The 15,236-nt window shown below is 38.3% G+C and overlaps 1 protein-coding gene and 1 non-coding gene across 7 annotated transcripts in view; both read left to right on the plus strand.

Annotated features, from left to right (window-relative positions):
* The first annotated feature begins 7 nt into the window (after positions 1 to 7).
* Positions 8 to 15,236, plus strand: part of LOC106133182 (transcription factor CP2) — a 46,017-nt gene continuing 30,788 nt past the window's right edge. The window contains exons 1-3 of one of the 6 annotated variants that reach the window (XM_013332825.2): positions 3,032 to 3,169; positions 9,143 to 9,717; positions 13,589 to 13,700. In XM_013332825.2, the coding sequence (XP_013188279.1) occupies positions 9,567 to 9,717; positions 13,589 to 13,700 (263 nt within the window). In that variant the 5' untranslated portion in view covers positions 3,032 to 3,169; positions 9,143 to 9,566. Of the gene's footprint in view, positions 243 to 3,031; positions 3,170 to 9,142; positions 9,718 to 13,588; positions 13,701 to 14,148; positions 14,261 to 14,953; positions 14,972 to 15,236 lie in introns of those variants that run through there. The other 5 variants (XM_060952571.1, XM_013332826.2, XM_060952569.1 and 2 more) reach the window with 5 other exon arrangements.
* Trnah-aug (transfer RNA histidin (anticodon AUG)) lies at positions 4,506 to 4,577 on the plus strand. The gene has a single exon. It is a non-coding gene; the product is annotated as a tRNA-His (tRNA).

Here is a 15,236-nt window from a genome sequence, read left to right on the forward strand (position 1 = left end):
TTGTGTGATGGAATTTTATATGGACAAGGAAAAGGACTATAATATGCATGATACCCGAAAGGAAGATTACGGGTGGGAGTCTACTGTGAGGCTTTCTCTTGTTGGGCGGGAGGAAGAGTTCGGGATGTACCTGGAGGAGAGGGAGGGGAGGAAGCGGAAGTGGCAGGGGGACGGGAAGATGATGAGGCGGGACGACAGCGAGGAGAAGGAGCAGAGGAAGGTGCCCCCGAAGAAGATTATGGGTAAGTTATTGGTTTTCTTTTAGTTAACGCATCGCTGAAGGACCAACCTCATTATACACATTATACACGGGACAAATTATACTGATTGAGTTAGCCTCGAAGTAAGTTCGAGACTTATGTTACGAGATACTAACTCAACGAACTTAACGATACTATATTTTATAATAAATACTTATATATAAACATCCAAGACCCAAGCCAATCAGAAAAAGTTCATTTCTCATCATACTCTGGCCGGGATTCGAACCCGGGACCTCCTTTGACACAGACAAGCGCACTACCGCTGCGCCACAGAGGCCGTCTCATGGAGGCTGCATTCAGGCAACTGGATGTGTAATCACGATCGTTTCTGCAAAGGTGGCGGAGATCACACGGGAGTCGCTTCGTGTAAAAACCTAACTCGAAGTTCATGGTCATACGCATAATTTCGAAGGGCGCGAGCGTGGTAATGGTAGTTTAGTGGTTAGAGCAATGGGTTTTAATTTAGTCGGTGGACCTAGGTTCGATTCTCAGTAACGAATTTTTTTTTTTGTTGTTGCTATTTTTAATATTATTTTTTGGGTGACCCTGGATTCAAATCCAAAGCGTCGAGGATGCAATTGGTACTAACTCCAGAATGTCGACGCATGCTTAAGTCATAAATACAATGATACAATAAAATGCCACGTAACAGATTTGTAGAAATGTAAGCTAATATCTTAGATAGAAAGATAATTCATTTATTTGATTTGCTACACACAATTTACAATTTCATATAAAATACAAATTAATTAAGGTGTGAGTTGCAGCAATACAAAATATCACAATTCAACGAATTTATTGCTATAGAGCAATACGCTGATTTTCAGTTATGACCTAGGTGCTAGTGCAGGTCAATCTGCGCACGTAATAAAATCTTGTGTGATTAGATTTATAAAAACTGCATATCTATATATATAAAAGAAAGTCGTGTTAGTTACACCACTTATAACTCAAGAACGGCAGAACAGATTTGGCTGAACAATGGTAGGGAGGTAGCTTAGAGCCAGGAGACGGACATAGGATACTTTTTATCCCGTTCGACAGCGTTCCCGTGTGACTTGACATGAAACGTCAGTCACTATAAAACGTGGTATAACAAAAAAGAATCAGACTTGGAATAACAAAACGCAAATGACAGCTATGTAATTTCAAATAAATCCTACTAATATTATAAATGCGAAAGTTTGTGAGTATGTCAGTATGGATGTTTGTTACTCTTTCATGCAAAAACTACTGAACCAATTATGATGAAATTTGATATGTAGGTAGCTGAAGACCCAGAATAATATATAAGCTACTTTTTATCCCGGAGGTCCCGCGGGATTGATAGGGTTTCCATGCGGACGAAGTCGCGGGCGGCCTCTAGTATACATATATAACAAAAAACTAAAATAATGTCTGAATAACAGGTAGCGCATATTCCAAACTGTTGGGTCTTAAAACTTGAAAGTTGGTAGGTATGTAGTTACCTTATATGGTGTGGGGGTGTACTAAGAGATGTCACTAAGAACTTATACATACATTATAATCACGTCGATATTCCTTGCGAGGTAGACAGAGCTAACAGTATTGACTGAAAGGCCATGTTCAGCTGTTTGGCTTAATTATAGAATTGAGTTTGTTTCAAATAGTGACAGGTTGCTAGCCCATCGCCTTAAAGAGGAATTCCCAAGTTTATAAGCTAAAGTTTATAAGAACTTATTTCCTAAAATTTACCTAGGCATGCGGGAGGCATTACGTTATATGATTGACCTTTATGTTAAAATCTAAGGAATAACATCAAACCAAATTAAATATGATACCGAGTCTAATGACTTTGTTTCTCAATGTTCCTAGTCTTATTTACTTAGCATATACAATAAAATTATCTGTTTAAAGTTGAACACGCCGTCTGTACATAGAATAAATATACACAGAAGAAATTAATTCGTTACCTATCTAACCGGTTGACTGGAAGAGATCCCTTCATGGGATAAGTCCGCCATTGCAAGTGATTTGTTTCTTTTATAACTATGTACTATTTACTTGTTACTGTGTAAATTTCTACGCAATAAAGATATTTCAAACAGACAAACAAACCTACTTGGTGGGAAAGAAGAAAGGTTTCTTTGTAAAGGTCTGATGAAAAAGGAATTCATAGACACGTTATTTACTTGCTACCCTATCGTCTATAAGAAGAGTACACACATATAATCGCGTCTTTATCCCTTACGGGGTAGACTGAGCCAAAAATCTCGAAAAGGCTGAAAGGCACGCAGTTTTCTGCGCAGTTTCAAAACTGTCAAATAAATATCGTATTTAAAATGTTATATAAAACGTTATTGTGACCCAACCATCAGTTAGGACGTCACATTATTAATACTAAACTTATTATTTCTGTAGTCTTATGTTTATTAATATAGCTGTGCCCGCGACTCCGTCCGCGTGGAATAGTTATTTTGGGCATCATTGAAGCCGTCAAGGATGAATTTTCCCCGTTTTGTTTCACATTTTCCATTATTTCTTCGCTCCTTAAAGTTGCAGCGTGATGTTATATGTATGTATAGCCTAAAGCCTTCCTCGATAAATGGTCTATTCAATACAAAAGATTTTTTCAATTCGAACCAGTAGTTCCTGAGATTAGCGCGTTCAAAAAAACAAACACTATAATATTAGTATAGAAGTATAGATAACTAGCTCACAAGATGTATCTCTTAGTCATTTCTATAACAATTTATCTTTGCCGACCATTGATAATGAAGAAACTAAATTATGAATAGTCATAACAAACAGTTGGTCCTTTCGGCGCGCTGTGCCAGGTTGTGCGAAACGGAATTTACAAGTGTCGTGTTCTAAATTTATAATAGTGAAAAAAAATACAAGTAAAAATAAATATAAACGGTCGTTTATTTTCGTGAAATGGAATGGTGATACATTTTTTTTAAATATTCGTGTTCTAATTTTGATTGGGAAACGCGTTGTGCCGTGTTAGTGCTCTTTAAATTTCGAAGTGCTGGCATTTCTTTTTTTATTTCTCATTGCCAGTATTTTGTTTATGTTGCCATAATTATTGTGATCATTAGCCGTTTTGTATGAGTTATTATGTTATTTCTCAATATATCGTTATGTCCAAAGGTCAGAGAAATGCAAACATGTACATTTTCTGGGCTTCTTAGTATGTGCGTCGTATGATCTAAGTGGCCATTTTGAAGAAGCACAGATTATAAAACAGAATCAAAACATTTCCTTCTCCTTGTCTGTTGTGTCCGGCATCATGATCCATCCATCTTTTTTGATTGGTTAATAGGTCTGTTGTCGATTTGTCATTTTTATATTAAATCTTAACACTATAAATACTACGGTGATGGAAGATTTATTCGCTTAATTATAAAAACTGTCCTCTTGATACTGATATTGGAATTTGTAGCAGGAAAATGTAGTTTGGGAATGATTTCAATCTTTCTTTTTTTGTTAAGACTAAGGAAAAGCCTCATAAATTTGGGATTCTTCTTTTAGGCGATGGGCTAGCAACCTGTCACTATTTGAATCTTATTTCTATCATTATGCCAAATAGCTGGCCATTCAGTCTTTTCAAGACTGTTGGCTCTGTCTACCCCGCGAGGGATATAGACGTGATTTTATGTATGTATAGGTATATACATATTTGTAGAGATTGCGGTTATTCACGAAAGTTGCAAGGTATATCTTCTCTCTCTTTCTACCGATTTGGTTAACCTCACCTTTTCAATGATTGTGAATGAACCCGTACATCTTCCTTCGTTCATTGTCATAGATTTCGTTCTCTAGGTCTTTTTGTTAACAATTTGGAATCATTGTTGATTGAAGGGTCCTTTGTAACATCAAATGAATGTGAATGAACGAATGAAAGGGTTGTCCTGTTTTTCTGGGGTCTATGTATTCATTCAGTAAAATTATTTGTAGAGAGGCTATCTAAATCCTGGTTGGACGTCGCAAAAGATGATATGCGAGCCAGCCAATGAACTGAATATTGACGACGCTGAAAACTGGACCAATTGGGGAGAGAAGGCGGACCCTGGGTCCCGAAAAACTCCAGTGTAGGGTGCAACCGGTAACAGGCAGAGATATGAGAGAGGGTTATTTGTGGAGAGGCTGAATGAAAGCAGGTTGACTAATCAAATTAATAAGAAGAGTAGGAATCGGAACCTTCTTAGTGAAAGGCCGAGGCTAAGGTACCCTGAAGCGCCGAAAACCAAATTAAAACAATTAATAAAAATATTGACGGCCTCTGTGGCGCAGCGGTAGTACGCTGGTCTATGACACCGGAGGTCCCGGGTTCGAATCCCGGCCAGGGCATGATGAGAAAGATTTTTTTCTGATTGGCCTGGGTCTAGGATGTTTATCTATATAAGTATTTATTATAAAATAAAATATCGTTGATTTAATATCTCGTAACACAAGTCTCGAACTTACTTCGAGGCTAACTGAATCTGTGTAATTTGTCCCGTATATATTTATTTATATCTGCTCGTCAAATAAGCAAAAAAAAAAACTATATGCTTATTATAAAAAAAATGTAATGAAGATTTGTTACTGGCTATATCCAGTTATCGCAAAGTTCAGAAGTTATACTTATCTCAAAGTGACATACCGATTATTATGATTTTGACCTAAAATTTAGGCAACATGTGAATCTCAATTCCATCATTAAGCAATACCTACAGCTGAACATGGCCTTTCAGACTTTTCAAGACTGTTGGCTCTGTCTACCCCGCGATGGATATAGACGTGACTTTGATGAAAAAGAAGATTTGTTCAGTAGATGTCGCATGAAGAGACAAATACAAATACTTTATTTGCTATAAATACGGTACAATACAAACAATAAAAAACAAACAAATATAATTACTTTCGAATTTTTAATATGAGTCGGGTTATGTATGATACGAAAGGAATTTACAAGGCAAAGCAAAGCCGGCCTCGTCGAACTTAGAAGGACCAAATTTCGAATGAATCCAATTCTTTCACCGTTATGGCTGTCAGGCTCTGGAATTCACTTCCCGAGTCCATCAGGACATCCCCAAGTCGTTCTAGTTTCAAATCACGGGTATACAATCTTGAATCGCGAGGGTATATCACTACATAGTATAAAACAAAGTCGCTATTTTAGTCTGTTTGTCTGTATGCTTAAATCTTTAAAATTACGCAACGGATTTTGATGCGGTTTTTTGTAACAGGTAGAGTGATTCAAGAGGAAAGTTTGTATGTATAATTTTTTCCGAATTTAATTTTATATTTTGTGTAGGTATAAATACATTTATTTAGTTTGACCCCTCATAAAGTTCTCTGTCAGACCCAATGGTTGAATGGTAGATAATGCTACCAGCCAATTGTGCTATACATTTGTATTTTGTGCAATGAAGTTCAAATAAATAAATGTCTTGAAAAAAGGGAGATGTTAGGAGTACCCGTAATCTTAGAATATGCAACAAAACAGTAATGAGTGTGGAGGGAGCGGGAGAGGTCTGTAAGGATCGTAGCAAGTCAAAATCCATAGTCTCTGCCTACTCCAATGGTAAAAAAGGGTGATCATATGTATGTATGAGGAAGATAGTTTTTTTTTTGGTAAATTCTTTGCTCCACTTGATAAGGGACAATTCTTGTTTCACTGTGTATAGCAAATATAGATAGATAGAATCTTTATTGCACCATAAGAAAAAGAAAAAAAAATATACCTATATGTTTTGTTTGCTCAGCCGTTATTTAAATGTACATTATTGTCTCTTGTTATATACATATATATATATATGTTTACTGTTGTTACTGGTGAAAACTTGTTCAAATTAAAGAAATTTGCTATGTAAACGTTTGGATTGTTTGTTACCTACATGTATTTGTAAAGTAACACGAAGTTTCGAACTTACTTCGAGGCTGACTGACTCTATCTGTTTAATTTGTCCCGTATATATATATGTATTTATTTAATCATTCGTTTTTTTTTTATTGACGCCGCGTGGTTCTCGGCACCAATAGAAAAAAATAAAAGGACCACTCCATCTCCTGCCCATGGATGTCGTAAAAGGCGACTAAGGGATAAGCTTATATACTTGGGATTCTTTTTTTTGACGACGGGCTAGCAACCTGTCAATATTTGAATCTCAATTCTATCATTAAGCCAAAAGACTGAACGTGGCTTTTCAGTCTTGAAGACTGTTGGCTCTGTCTACCCCGCAAGGGATATAGACGTGATTATATGTACATATTTTTTTAAACTTTTTAACAATGGGTCGGGTCCATCAAATTGCGCTCAATTCGTTGCGTTTTGTAGGTGGCGCTAAATTAGCGCGGGCGATGCTGCGCAAAATAAATAGCGCGAAATTAATTTTCTCTAAAATTAATTTACCAAAAATATACGTGGGAATTGAGAACCTACTCCTTTTTTTTGCTGACGATTAATTAACAAGTCTACCTTAACACACGTTTCGCTTCGGTAGGTGTGTTAGTATGTTTGTTAATATTATATATACATATATATGTATATATGTTCTAAAGTAACACGTTGTTTGCATATAAAATTTTGCTTATATGAAGGTGTGGCTTGAAGGTTATGCATGTGACAATTTTGAGAAAATATGTGTAAAAACGTCTTTAATATAAAAAGTCGTCTATAAAAAGATAGTATGTTTTCCGCTCATAGTCATACATTTTTTTTCATTTGTCGGCCTCTGTGGCGCAGCGGCAGTACGCTTGTCTATGACACCGGAGGTCCCAGGTTCGAATCCCGGCCAGGGCATAATGATAAAAGAACTTTTTCTGATTGGCCTGGGTCTTGGATGTTCATTTATATAAGTAGGTATTTATTATAAAATATAGTATCGTTAAGTTATCATCTCGTAACACAAGTCTCGAACTTGCTTCGAGGCTAACTTAATCAGTGTAATTTGTGCCGTATATATTTATTTATTATACATTAATGTGCTATTTGCAAGAGATCGCCACTAGATGGCAGTAGATACATAGAGACACGTCTATATCCCTTGCGCGGTAGACAGAGCCAACAGTCTTGAAAAGACGGAAAGGGCACGTTCAGCTGTGTGGGCTTTATGATGGCATTAAAATTCAAGTAAGTAGTGACAGGTTGCTAGCCCATCGTCTACAAGAGGAATCTTAAGTTTATAAGCCTTTCCCTTAGTCGCCTTTCATGACATCCACGGGAAAGAGTAGGAGTGGTCCTATTTTTTTTTTATTGGTGCCGAGACCACACAAGTTTTTACAAGAAGCTACTCCAGTCTGACCTTAGTAACCTTTGCTGGGGAACCTAACCCTTATAAGATATATGGTAACACACATTCAGTTGCTTGACCCTATAAATTACATACATACATACCATCACGCCTGTTTCCCATTGGGGTAGGCAGAGACTATGGAATTCCACTCGCTACGATCCTTCAGACCTCCCGCTTCCTCTACACTCATTACTCTTTTCATGCATATTCGACGATTACGGGCACTCCTAACATCTCCCTTTTTCAAGACATTCGAAATTTGCTCCTTGAAATTTCGACGAGGCTGGCCCTGTCACACTTTTACAGTCAGCTCTGCCATGTAAATTCCTTTCGTTAGTCTTTCCTCATCCATTCTCTCGACATGTCCAAACCATCTCAACATACTCTTTTCAATTTTAGTCACCACATTCTCTTTCACTCCACACATTCATATTTCTAACTCGATCTTTTAAACTTACTACCCCTACATATTACACGCGAGAAAAACCGCAAGCGGTCGCTAGTTAACTTCATACAAAAGATACAAATTGTGTTATCACGTGGGCAGGTGAAGCTGTGTATAACCAGTTAGGCTAACACAAATGACATAATATTATTACGTACGAACACGATGTATGATGTGAATGATAATACCCGAAAATATGTCTGCTACTACAGAAACTGCTTGTACCGGCCATTATTATTTTTAACTGACATTTGTTTTTAGTGTCTAATCTTTTTTTGATAGGTAAAGGTTATTGACATGTCTATTAACGCTTAAACCTGTGAAATAAAATTACATACATACATACATATGTTCACGTCTATATCCCTTGCGGGGTAGACAGAGCCAACAGTCTTGAAAAGACTGAATGGCCACGTTCAGCTATTTGGCTTAATGATAGAATTGAGATTCAAATAGTGACAGGTTGCTAGCCCATCGCCTAAAATAGAATCCCAAGTTTGTAAGCCTATCCCTTAGTCGCCTTTTACGACATCCATGGTAAAGAGATGGTGTGGTCCTATTCTTTTTTGTATTGGTGTCAGGAATCACACGGCAACGGTTTTGAAATAAAATTGACGTCTCTATTGCTAATTTTTTGTCGAGTCTATTCTCCCACGGGAATTCCTTTTTTTGCTACTATGTTTCGGGGACGTTCTGGTGAAAAGTCAGGCCAGGATTACCTCTATACCATTCATATCATTTTTATGCATATTTTCAGGCTGTTCTAGCCGTCGTCGTCTTGTAAAGTGTCTTAATTTCTCAGATGTACAGGAAGTCTTGCACAAGGGTTTTGTAAGTCTTATTGGAAATTGTTTCTTTGGTTGTTTGGAAGATATTGCATGTGCAATTAGGCCTCCTGCCTGTGCCATCAGTTCAGGTTTTGTCTTGTTTGTGTCTCTGTTTATTATCAGGCCAGGTGGCAGGCGTGATGAGAAACGAACTTTTTCCAATTGGCCTGGGTCTTGGATGTTTATCTATATAAGTATTTACTATAAAATGAGGTAGGTACTTCTTGTTTTAAAATCGACATTTGATTATTCTCTTATTCTCGGCTTATATTCGTTCTCCTTTCAAGACTGCATTTTTCTTCTATCGCTGTCGTTCTATTCCATTGTCTAATGATTTTTCTAATTAAACATTCATGTAAAAAGTTATTTATAGCCAGTTCTATCTGAAAAATAAATAAATAATACACAGTCTAAGTGACACAAGAGTGAAGTGAAAAGTGATTGTGGGAAAATGACTATGCACGAACCTGCTAAACAAGTGTACAAAATTAATACGTCGGTCTTGAAACTGTCGCATATATGGACACAAATTTGTAAAAACTGCGTTTTCTGACAGCGACTGTAAATTTTGACTTAGACCTGTCAAAGAAATTAATGAAGACTGAAGCCATTCCGTTATAGTGAAAATCATCTGTGACTAAACCAAACATCAAGACTGAATTGAAATACTCAAAAGTTTAAGTAAGGAATTGACAAAATTGTTTAGAACGCCATCTGTCCGCGCAACGTTGAACTAACAATACGCAACTAACGCCATCTGTGAATTAAAACCGCGAAACTGTCCGAGATGGTGGAAGACACGTCGCAGCACAACGGGCAGAATGATCGAGTTTCTGCGGCTGCTGTTCTGCAATTCGCTGCGAGAGAAGCAAGAGAGGGGAGGCGTTTTGCGGAGTTCGGAGCTCAAGCTTTTGCCAGCATCACCTACAATGCTTATGGTAATATATTTGACGGCCCCTGTGGCGCGGCAGTAGTGCACTAATATGTGTCACCGGAGGTGTCCCGGGTTCGAATCCCGGCCAGGCTATGATGAGAAACGAACTTTCTCTGATTGGCCTGGGTATTGGATGTTTATCTATATATCTTGTATTTAGTATAAAATATAGTATCGTTGGGTTGTGTGTAGTACCTCGTAACACAAGTTTCGAACTTACTTCGAGGAAAATTCAATCCGTGTAATTTGTCTCTTCGTTATATGTATATTTATGAATTATTTGTATATTTGGTGATAGGTAACCATTTTATAATTGGTTAGTTAGTCTTTGCATTATTTTTATTTTATAGTAATTTTATAAGAGCTTAATGACACAGTTATCACAATGGGTGTTGTTATAAAGAACCAATACCACAGAGTACACAAAAATTTGTGTAACAAATAAGATACTAGTGGTGGTGCCGTGTGGTTACCGGCAATTTAGAATATCTCTATCTCTTTCCTATGGATGTCGTAAAATTAGACTATAGGATAGACTAAGTAACTCGGGACTCATCTTTGAGACGATAGGCTAGCAACCTGTCACTACTTGAATCTCAATTCCACCATTAAGCTACTAAACATACCTAATAAGCTACTAAACAACTCTCAAAAAGACATGGTTCTAAAAAGATGGTTCTCATGAACTAATTAATATGCCATTAGTTATTGGAGATGTTTACACCATTAAACGGCACGGCTAAAAGTGTTACACGTGACTTGTGTTAATTAGGCGACCAATTAAGAACGCTTATATGTAATGTAATTTTCAAGTTATAAATTTTGATTGGAATTAGTTATACACACTCACACCTCTTCCTCACTACTTTCCCTGCAACTTATAAACGATATTTTTATAACAAACTAGCAGTGCCCGCGACTTCGTCCACATGGAATAGTTATTTTGGGCGTCATTGAAGCCCTCAAGGATAAATAATTTTCCCCGTTTTTCTTTCACATTCTCCATTATTTCTTCGCTCCTAAAAGTTGGAACGTGATGTTATATAGCCTAAAGCTCGATAAATGGTCTATTCAACACAAAAAGAATTGTCCAATTCGAACCAGTAGTTCCTGAGATGAGTTGAAACAAACAAACAAACTGTTCAGCTTTATAATATTTCATAGCCCTTACCGATACCAATACAAAAAAGAATAGGACCACTCTATCTTTTTCCCATGGATGTCGTAAAAGGCGACTAAGGGATAGGCTTACAAACTTGTGATTCTTTTTTAGGCGATGGGTTAGCAACCTGTCACTATTTGAACCCAATTCTATCATTAAGCCAAAAAGCTGAACGTGTCCACCTAGTCTTTTCAAGACTGTTGGCTCTGTCTACCCCGCAAGGGATATAGACGTGACAATATGTATGTATGTATTATTAATATATGGCAAAATAACGTTTGCCGGGACAGCTGGTTTCCTTATAGTTACGCCACTAAGCATCCCGTCATTCCCGTCTCATGTTCCATAACATAACTATACGATTCCAGCCTGCTCCAGTTCCCGCTGGAGTCAATTGGAAAATTACTCTAAGGACGTCCTTGTCTCGACTCTTAAATTAATGGCTGCCATTTAAATGAAGCGATAGCATCTCTTTTAATGCGTCTGTTTGTATGTTTGTCCAACGGAGTCTTGTTGCTTGGACCTCGTAAAGTTTTGAACTAGATTTGCTACGAATAATTATTTGGTGGGTGCCGTGTGGATCCCGGCACTAATATAATAAAGAATAGAACCACTCCATCTCTTTCCCACGGATGTAGTAAAATGCAACTAAGGGAATTATAAACTTGGGAATCTTCTATTAGGCGATGGGCTAGCAACCTTCCTTTCTGAGCGTGGCCTTTCAGTCTTTTGATGACTGTCAGCTCTGTCTAACCCGCAGGGGTTAAAGATGTGATTAAATGTTATGTTTAAAAATCTGCGACTAAGGGATAGGCTAATAAACTTGGGATTCTTCTTTTAGGCAATGGGCTATCAACCTGCCACTATATGAATCTCAATTCCATCACTAAGCCGCTAATACAGCTGAATTTTGCCTTCTGTTCCCCCGCTTCTTCTACGCCTGTGCTGCTTTGGTTGGAAGCTCAATAAACGATACATTTTTATAGTATGTACTTTGTAAATAAATCAATTTCTAAACAACAGATGGCGTGTTACATAATTACAGCGGCAACATTTTGTAACCCGCTATCGTCGTTTGAATTGTTTACTTCTACAATTGCAATTAACTGAGGCCCGATAAGCGGTTTTAACCAGTTATTTTCCTTGGCGGTGTAAAGGTTGAAGGTCCGTGATAGCATGAGATGGCACGAGATTGGATGTTGTTTTAGCGGTTTAAATAAATTTGTTAATATTTACAAACACACGCACATACATGTATGTATGTGCCGTGTGGTTCCCGGCACCAATAAAATGATGAATAGGACAACTCCGTCTCGTTCCCTTGGATGTCGTAAAAGGCGACTAAGGAATATGCTTATATAGGTACTTGGGATTCCTATTTTAGGCGATGGGCTAGCAACTTGTCACTATTTCAATCTCAATTCTATCATTGGACCAAGCGTATGAGCGTGGCCTTTCGGTCTGTTGATGAATGTCGGCTCTGTCTACCCCGCAAGGGATATGGACGTTGCGGTGTAATGGAAGACGACGGATTATCTGTCAGTAAATAAATTAGAGCTTTTATTGATTTTTTAAAAAGTTAACTTAACGAAGTAAATAAACGATAGCTTCGATTAACTATTTAAAAGTTAACTTAGCGAACATTTAAATCGTCCAATTTATGAATTATCATCACTAACAAACATTAGGTTATCGAGCCACATAGCGGCTAATGGTGGCACATTCTGAATACGGTTATCTATTACATTATTACCTACTCGTGTACAAGTGTGCCCGCGTTCTCAATAACAATGTTCTTTTTTTTAACCCCCTGTCTGGAAAAGGAGGGTGTTCGAATGCGTGTCTTCTTCCTCTACAACGTCGCGTCGCGAATGTTATTTTTTTTTTTTAACACGAAACAGGGGTACCTGATTATCGTTTGACACAAAAATGTACTAAAATACATACATACATATTATCACGTCTATATCCCTTACGGGGTAGACAGAGCCAACAGGCTCGAAATGACGGAAAGCTCTTTAGTTGTATGGCATTATAATGAAATTGAGATTCAAACATAAAAATAAAGGATATAGTAAATTGGCACTAAAGAATAGGACTACTCCATCTCTTACCAATGGGTAAAACGCAACTAAAGGCTAATAAACTTGGGATTCTTCTTGTTAGCGAACTGTTACTATTTGAATCTCAATTTCATCACTAAGCCGAACATACAGCTGAACGAGGCCTGACTTAAGTAGCTTTTTGTTAAGGGGCGTTTTGGACTCGTCCAAATAATGTGTTATGTTACTTCCTATATCTCAGGTAGTTCATTGTTTATTGTGCCGTGTGGTTCCCGGCACCAATACAAAAAAGAATAGGATCACTCCATCTCTTTCCCATGGATGCCGTAAAAGGCGACTAAGGGATAGGCTTATAAACTAGAGATTCTTCTTTAAGGCGATTGTCTAGCAACCTGTCACTATTTGAATCTCAATTCTATCTTAAAGAAAAAGGCCACGTTCAGCTATGAACGTGGCCTATCAGTCTTTACAAGACTGTTGGCTCTGTCTACCCCGCAAGGGATATAGACGTGATTATATGTATGTATGTATTCATTGTTTATTAAAGACATTATTTGACCAATGTTTTAGTAGTCCTGAAACTAAATTACCACCAAAACAAAAAAAAAGTGGCCATCATGCCTGTTCTGACAGTAAGTTATATATTGCAGCATCTCTCGGAGACATGGGCGGCAGCGGCACCAGTTCGGCGTCCTCCCACCTGTCGCCCGGCTGGCACGTCAGCGAACTCGACCTCGACCTCCCCGGAGAGCTGACTATGAAGTGAGTACACACATACATACATACATACATACATACATACATACATACATACATACATACATACATACATACATACAAACATACATACATACACACATACATACATACATACATACATTCTTACATACAAACATACATACATACATACATACATAAAATCACGCCTCTTTCCCGGAGTTGTAGGCATTGGCTACCTCTTTCCACTTGCCACGATCTCTGCATGCGTGAGTACCGACTTGTGTTTCCTCCCCGGAGAGCGGACTATGAAGTGAGTACATACATACATACATACATACATACATACATAAAATCACGCCTCTTTCCCGGAGTTGTAGGCATTGGCTACCTCCTTCCACTTGCCACGATCTCTGCATGCGTGAGTACCGACTTGTGTTTCAAAAAAGGAACATTAAAGGATACCTACTTAGGTATTAGTAGGATATTGCAGCATCTCTCGGAGACATGGGCGGCAGCGGCACCAGCTCGGCGTCCTCCCACCTGTCGCCCGGCTGGCACGTCAGCGAACTCGACCTCGACCTCCCCGGGGAGCTGACTATGAAGTGAGTACATACATACATACATACATACATACATACATACATACATACATACATATGTACATACATACATACATACATACATCCTACTACTATTATAAAGGCGAAAGTTTGTATGTATGTTTGTTACTCTTTCACGCAAAAACTACTGAACCGATTACCATGAAATTTGGTATGTAGGTAGCTGAAGACCCAGAATAACACATAGGCTACTTTTTATCCCAGAGTTCCCGCGGGATTGATAGGGTTTCCATGCGGACGAAGTCGCGGGCGGCCTCTTGTACATACATACATACATAAAATCACGCCTCTTTCCCGGAGTTGTAGGCATTGGCTACCTCCTTCCACTTGCCACGATCTCTGCATGCGTGAGTACCGACTTGTGTTTCCTCCCCGGAGAGCTGACTATGAAGTGAGTACATACATACATACATACATATACATACATACATAAAATCACGCCTCTTCCCCGGAGGGGTAGGCATAGACTACCTCTTTCCACTTGCCACGATCTCTGCATGCGTGAGTACCGACTTGTGTTTCCTCCCCGGAGAGCTGACTATGAAGTGAGTACATACATACATACATACATACATACATAAAATCACGCCTCTTTCCCGGAGTTGTAGGCATTGGCTACCTCCTTCCACTTGCCACGATCTCTGCATGCGTGAGTACCGACTTGTGTTTCCTCCCCGGAGAGCTGACTATGAAGTGAGTACATACATACATACATACATATACATACATACATAAAATCACGCCTCTTCCCCGGAGGGGTAGGCATAGACTACCTCTTTCCACTTGCCACGATCTCTGCATGCGTGAGTACCGACTGTGTTTTAAAAAGGAACTTTAAAGAATACCTACTGAAATATTAGTAGGTTTATTCCTTGCGGGGTTGACAGAGCCCGCAGTCTTGAAACAAAGAAAGGCCACGTTCAGTGGTTAGGCTAAATGATGGAAATGATGAAATGAT

The sequence above is a fragment of the Amyelois transitella genome, chromosome 29 (assembly GCF_032362555.1).
Source record: "Amyelois transitella isolate CPQ chromosome 29, ilAmyTran1.1, whole genome shotgun sequence".
In the NCBI taxonomy this organism is placed as follows: Eukaryota; Metazoa; Arthropoda; class Insecta; order Lepidoptera; family Pyralidae; genus Amyelois; species Amyelois transitella.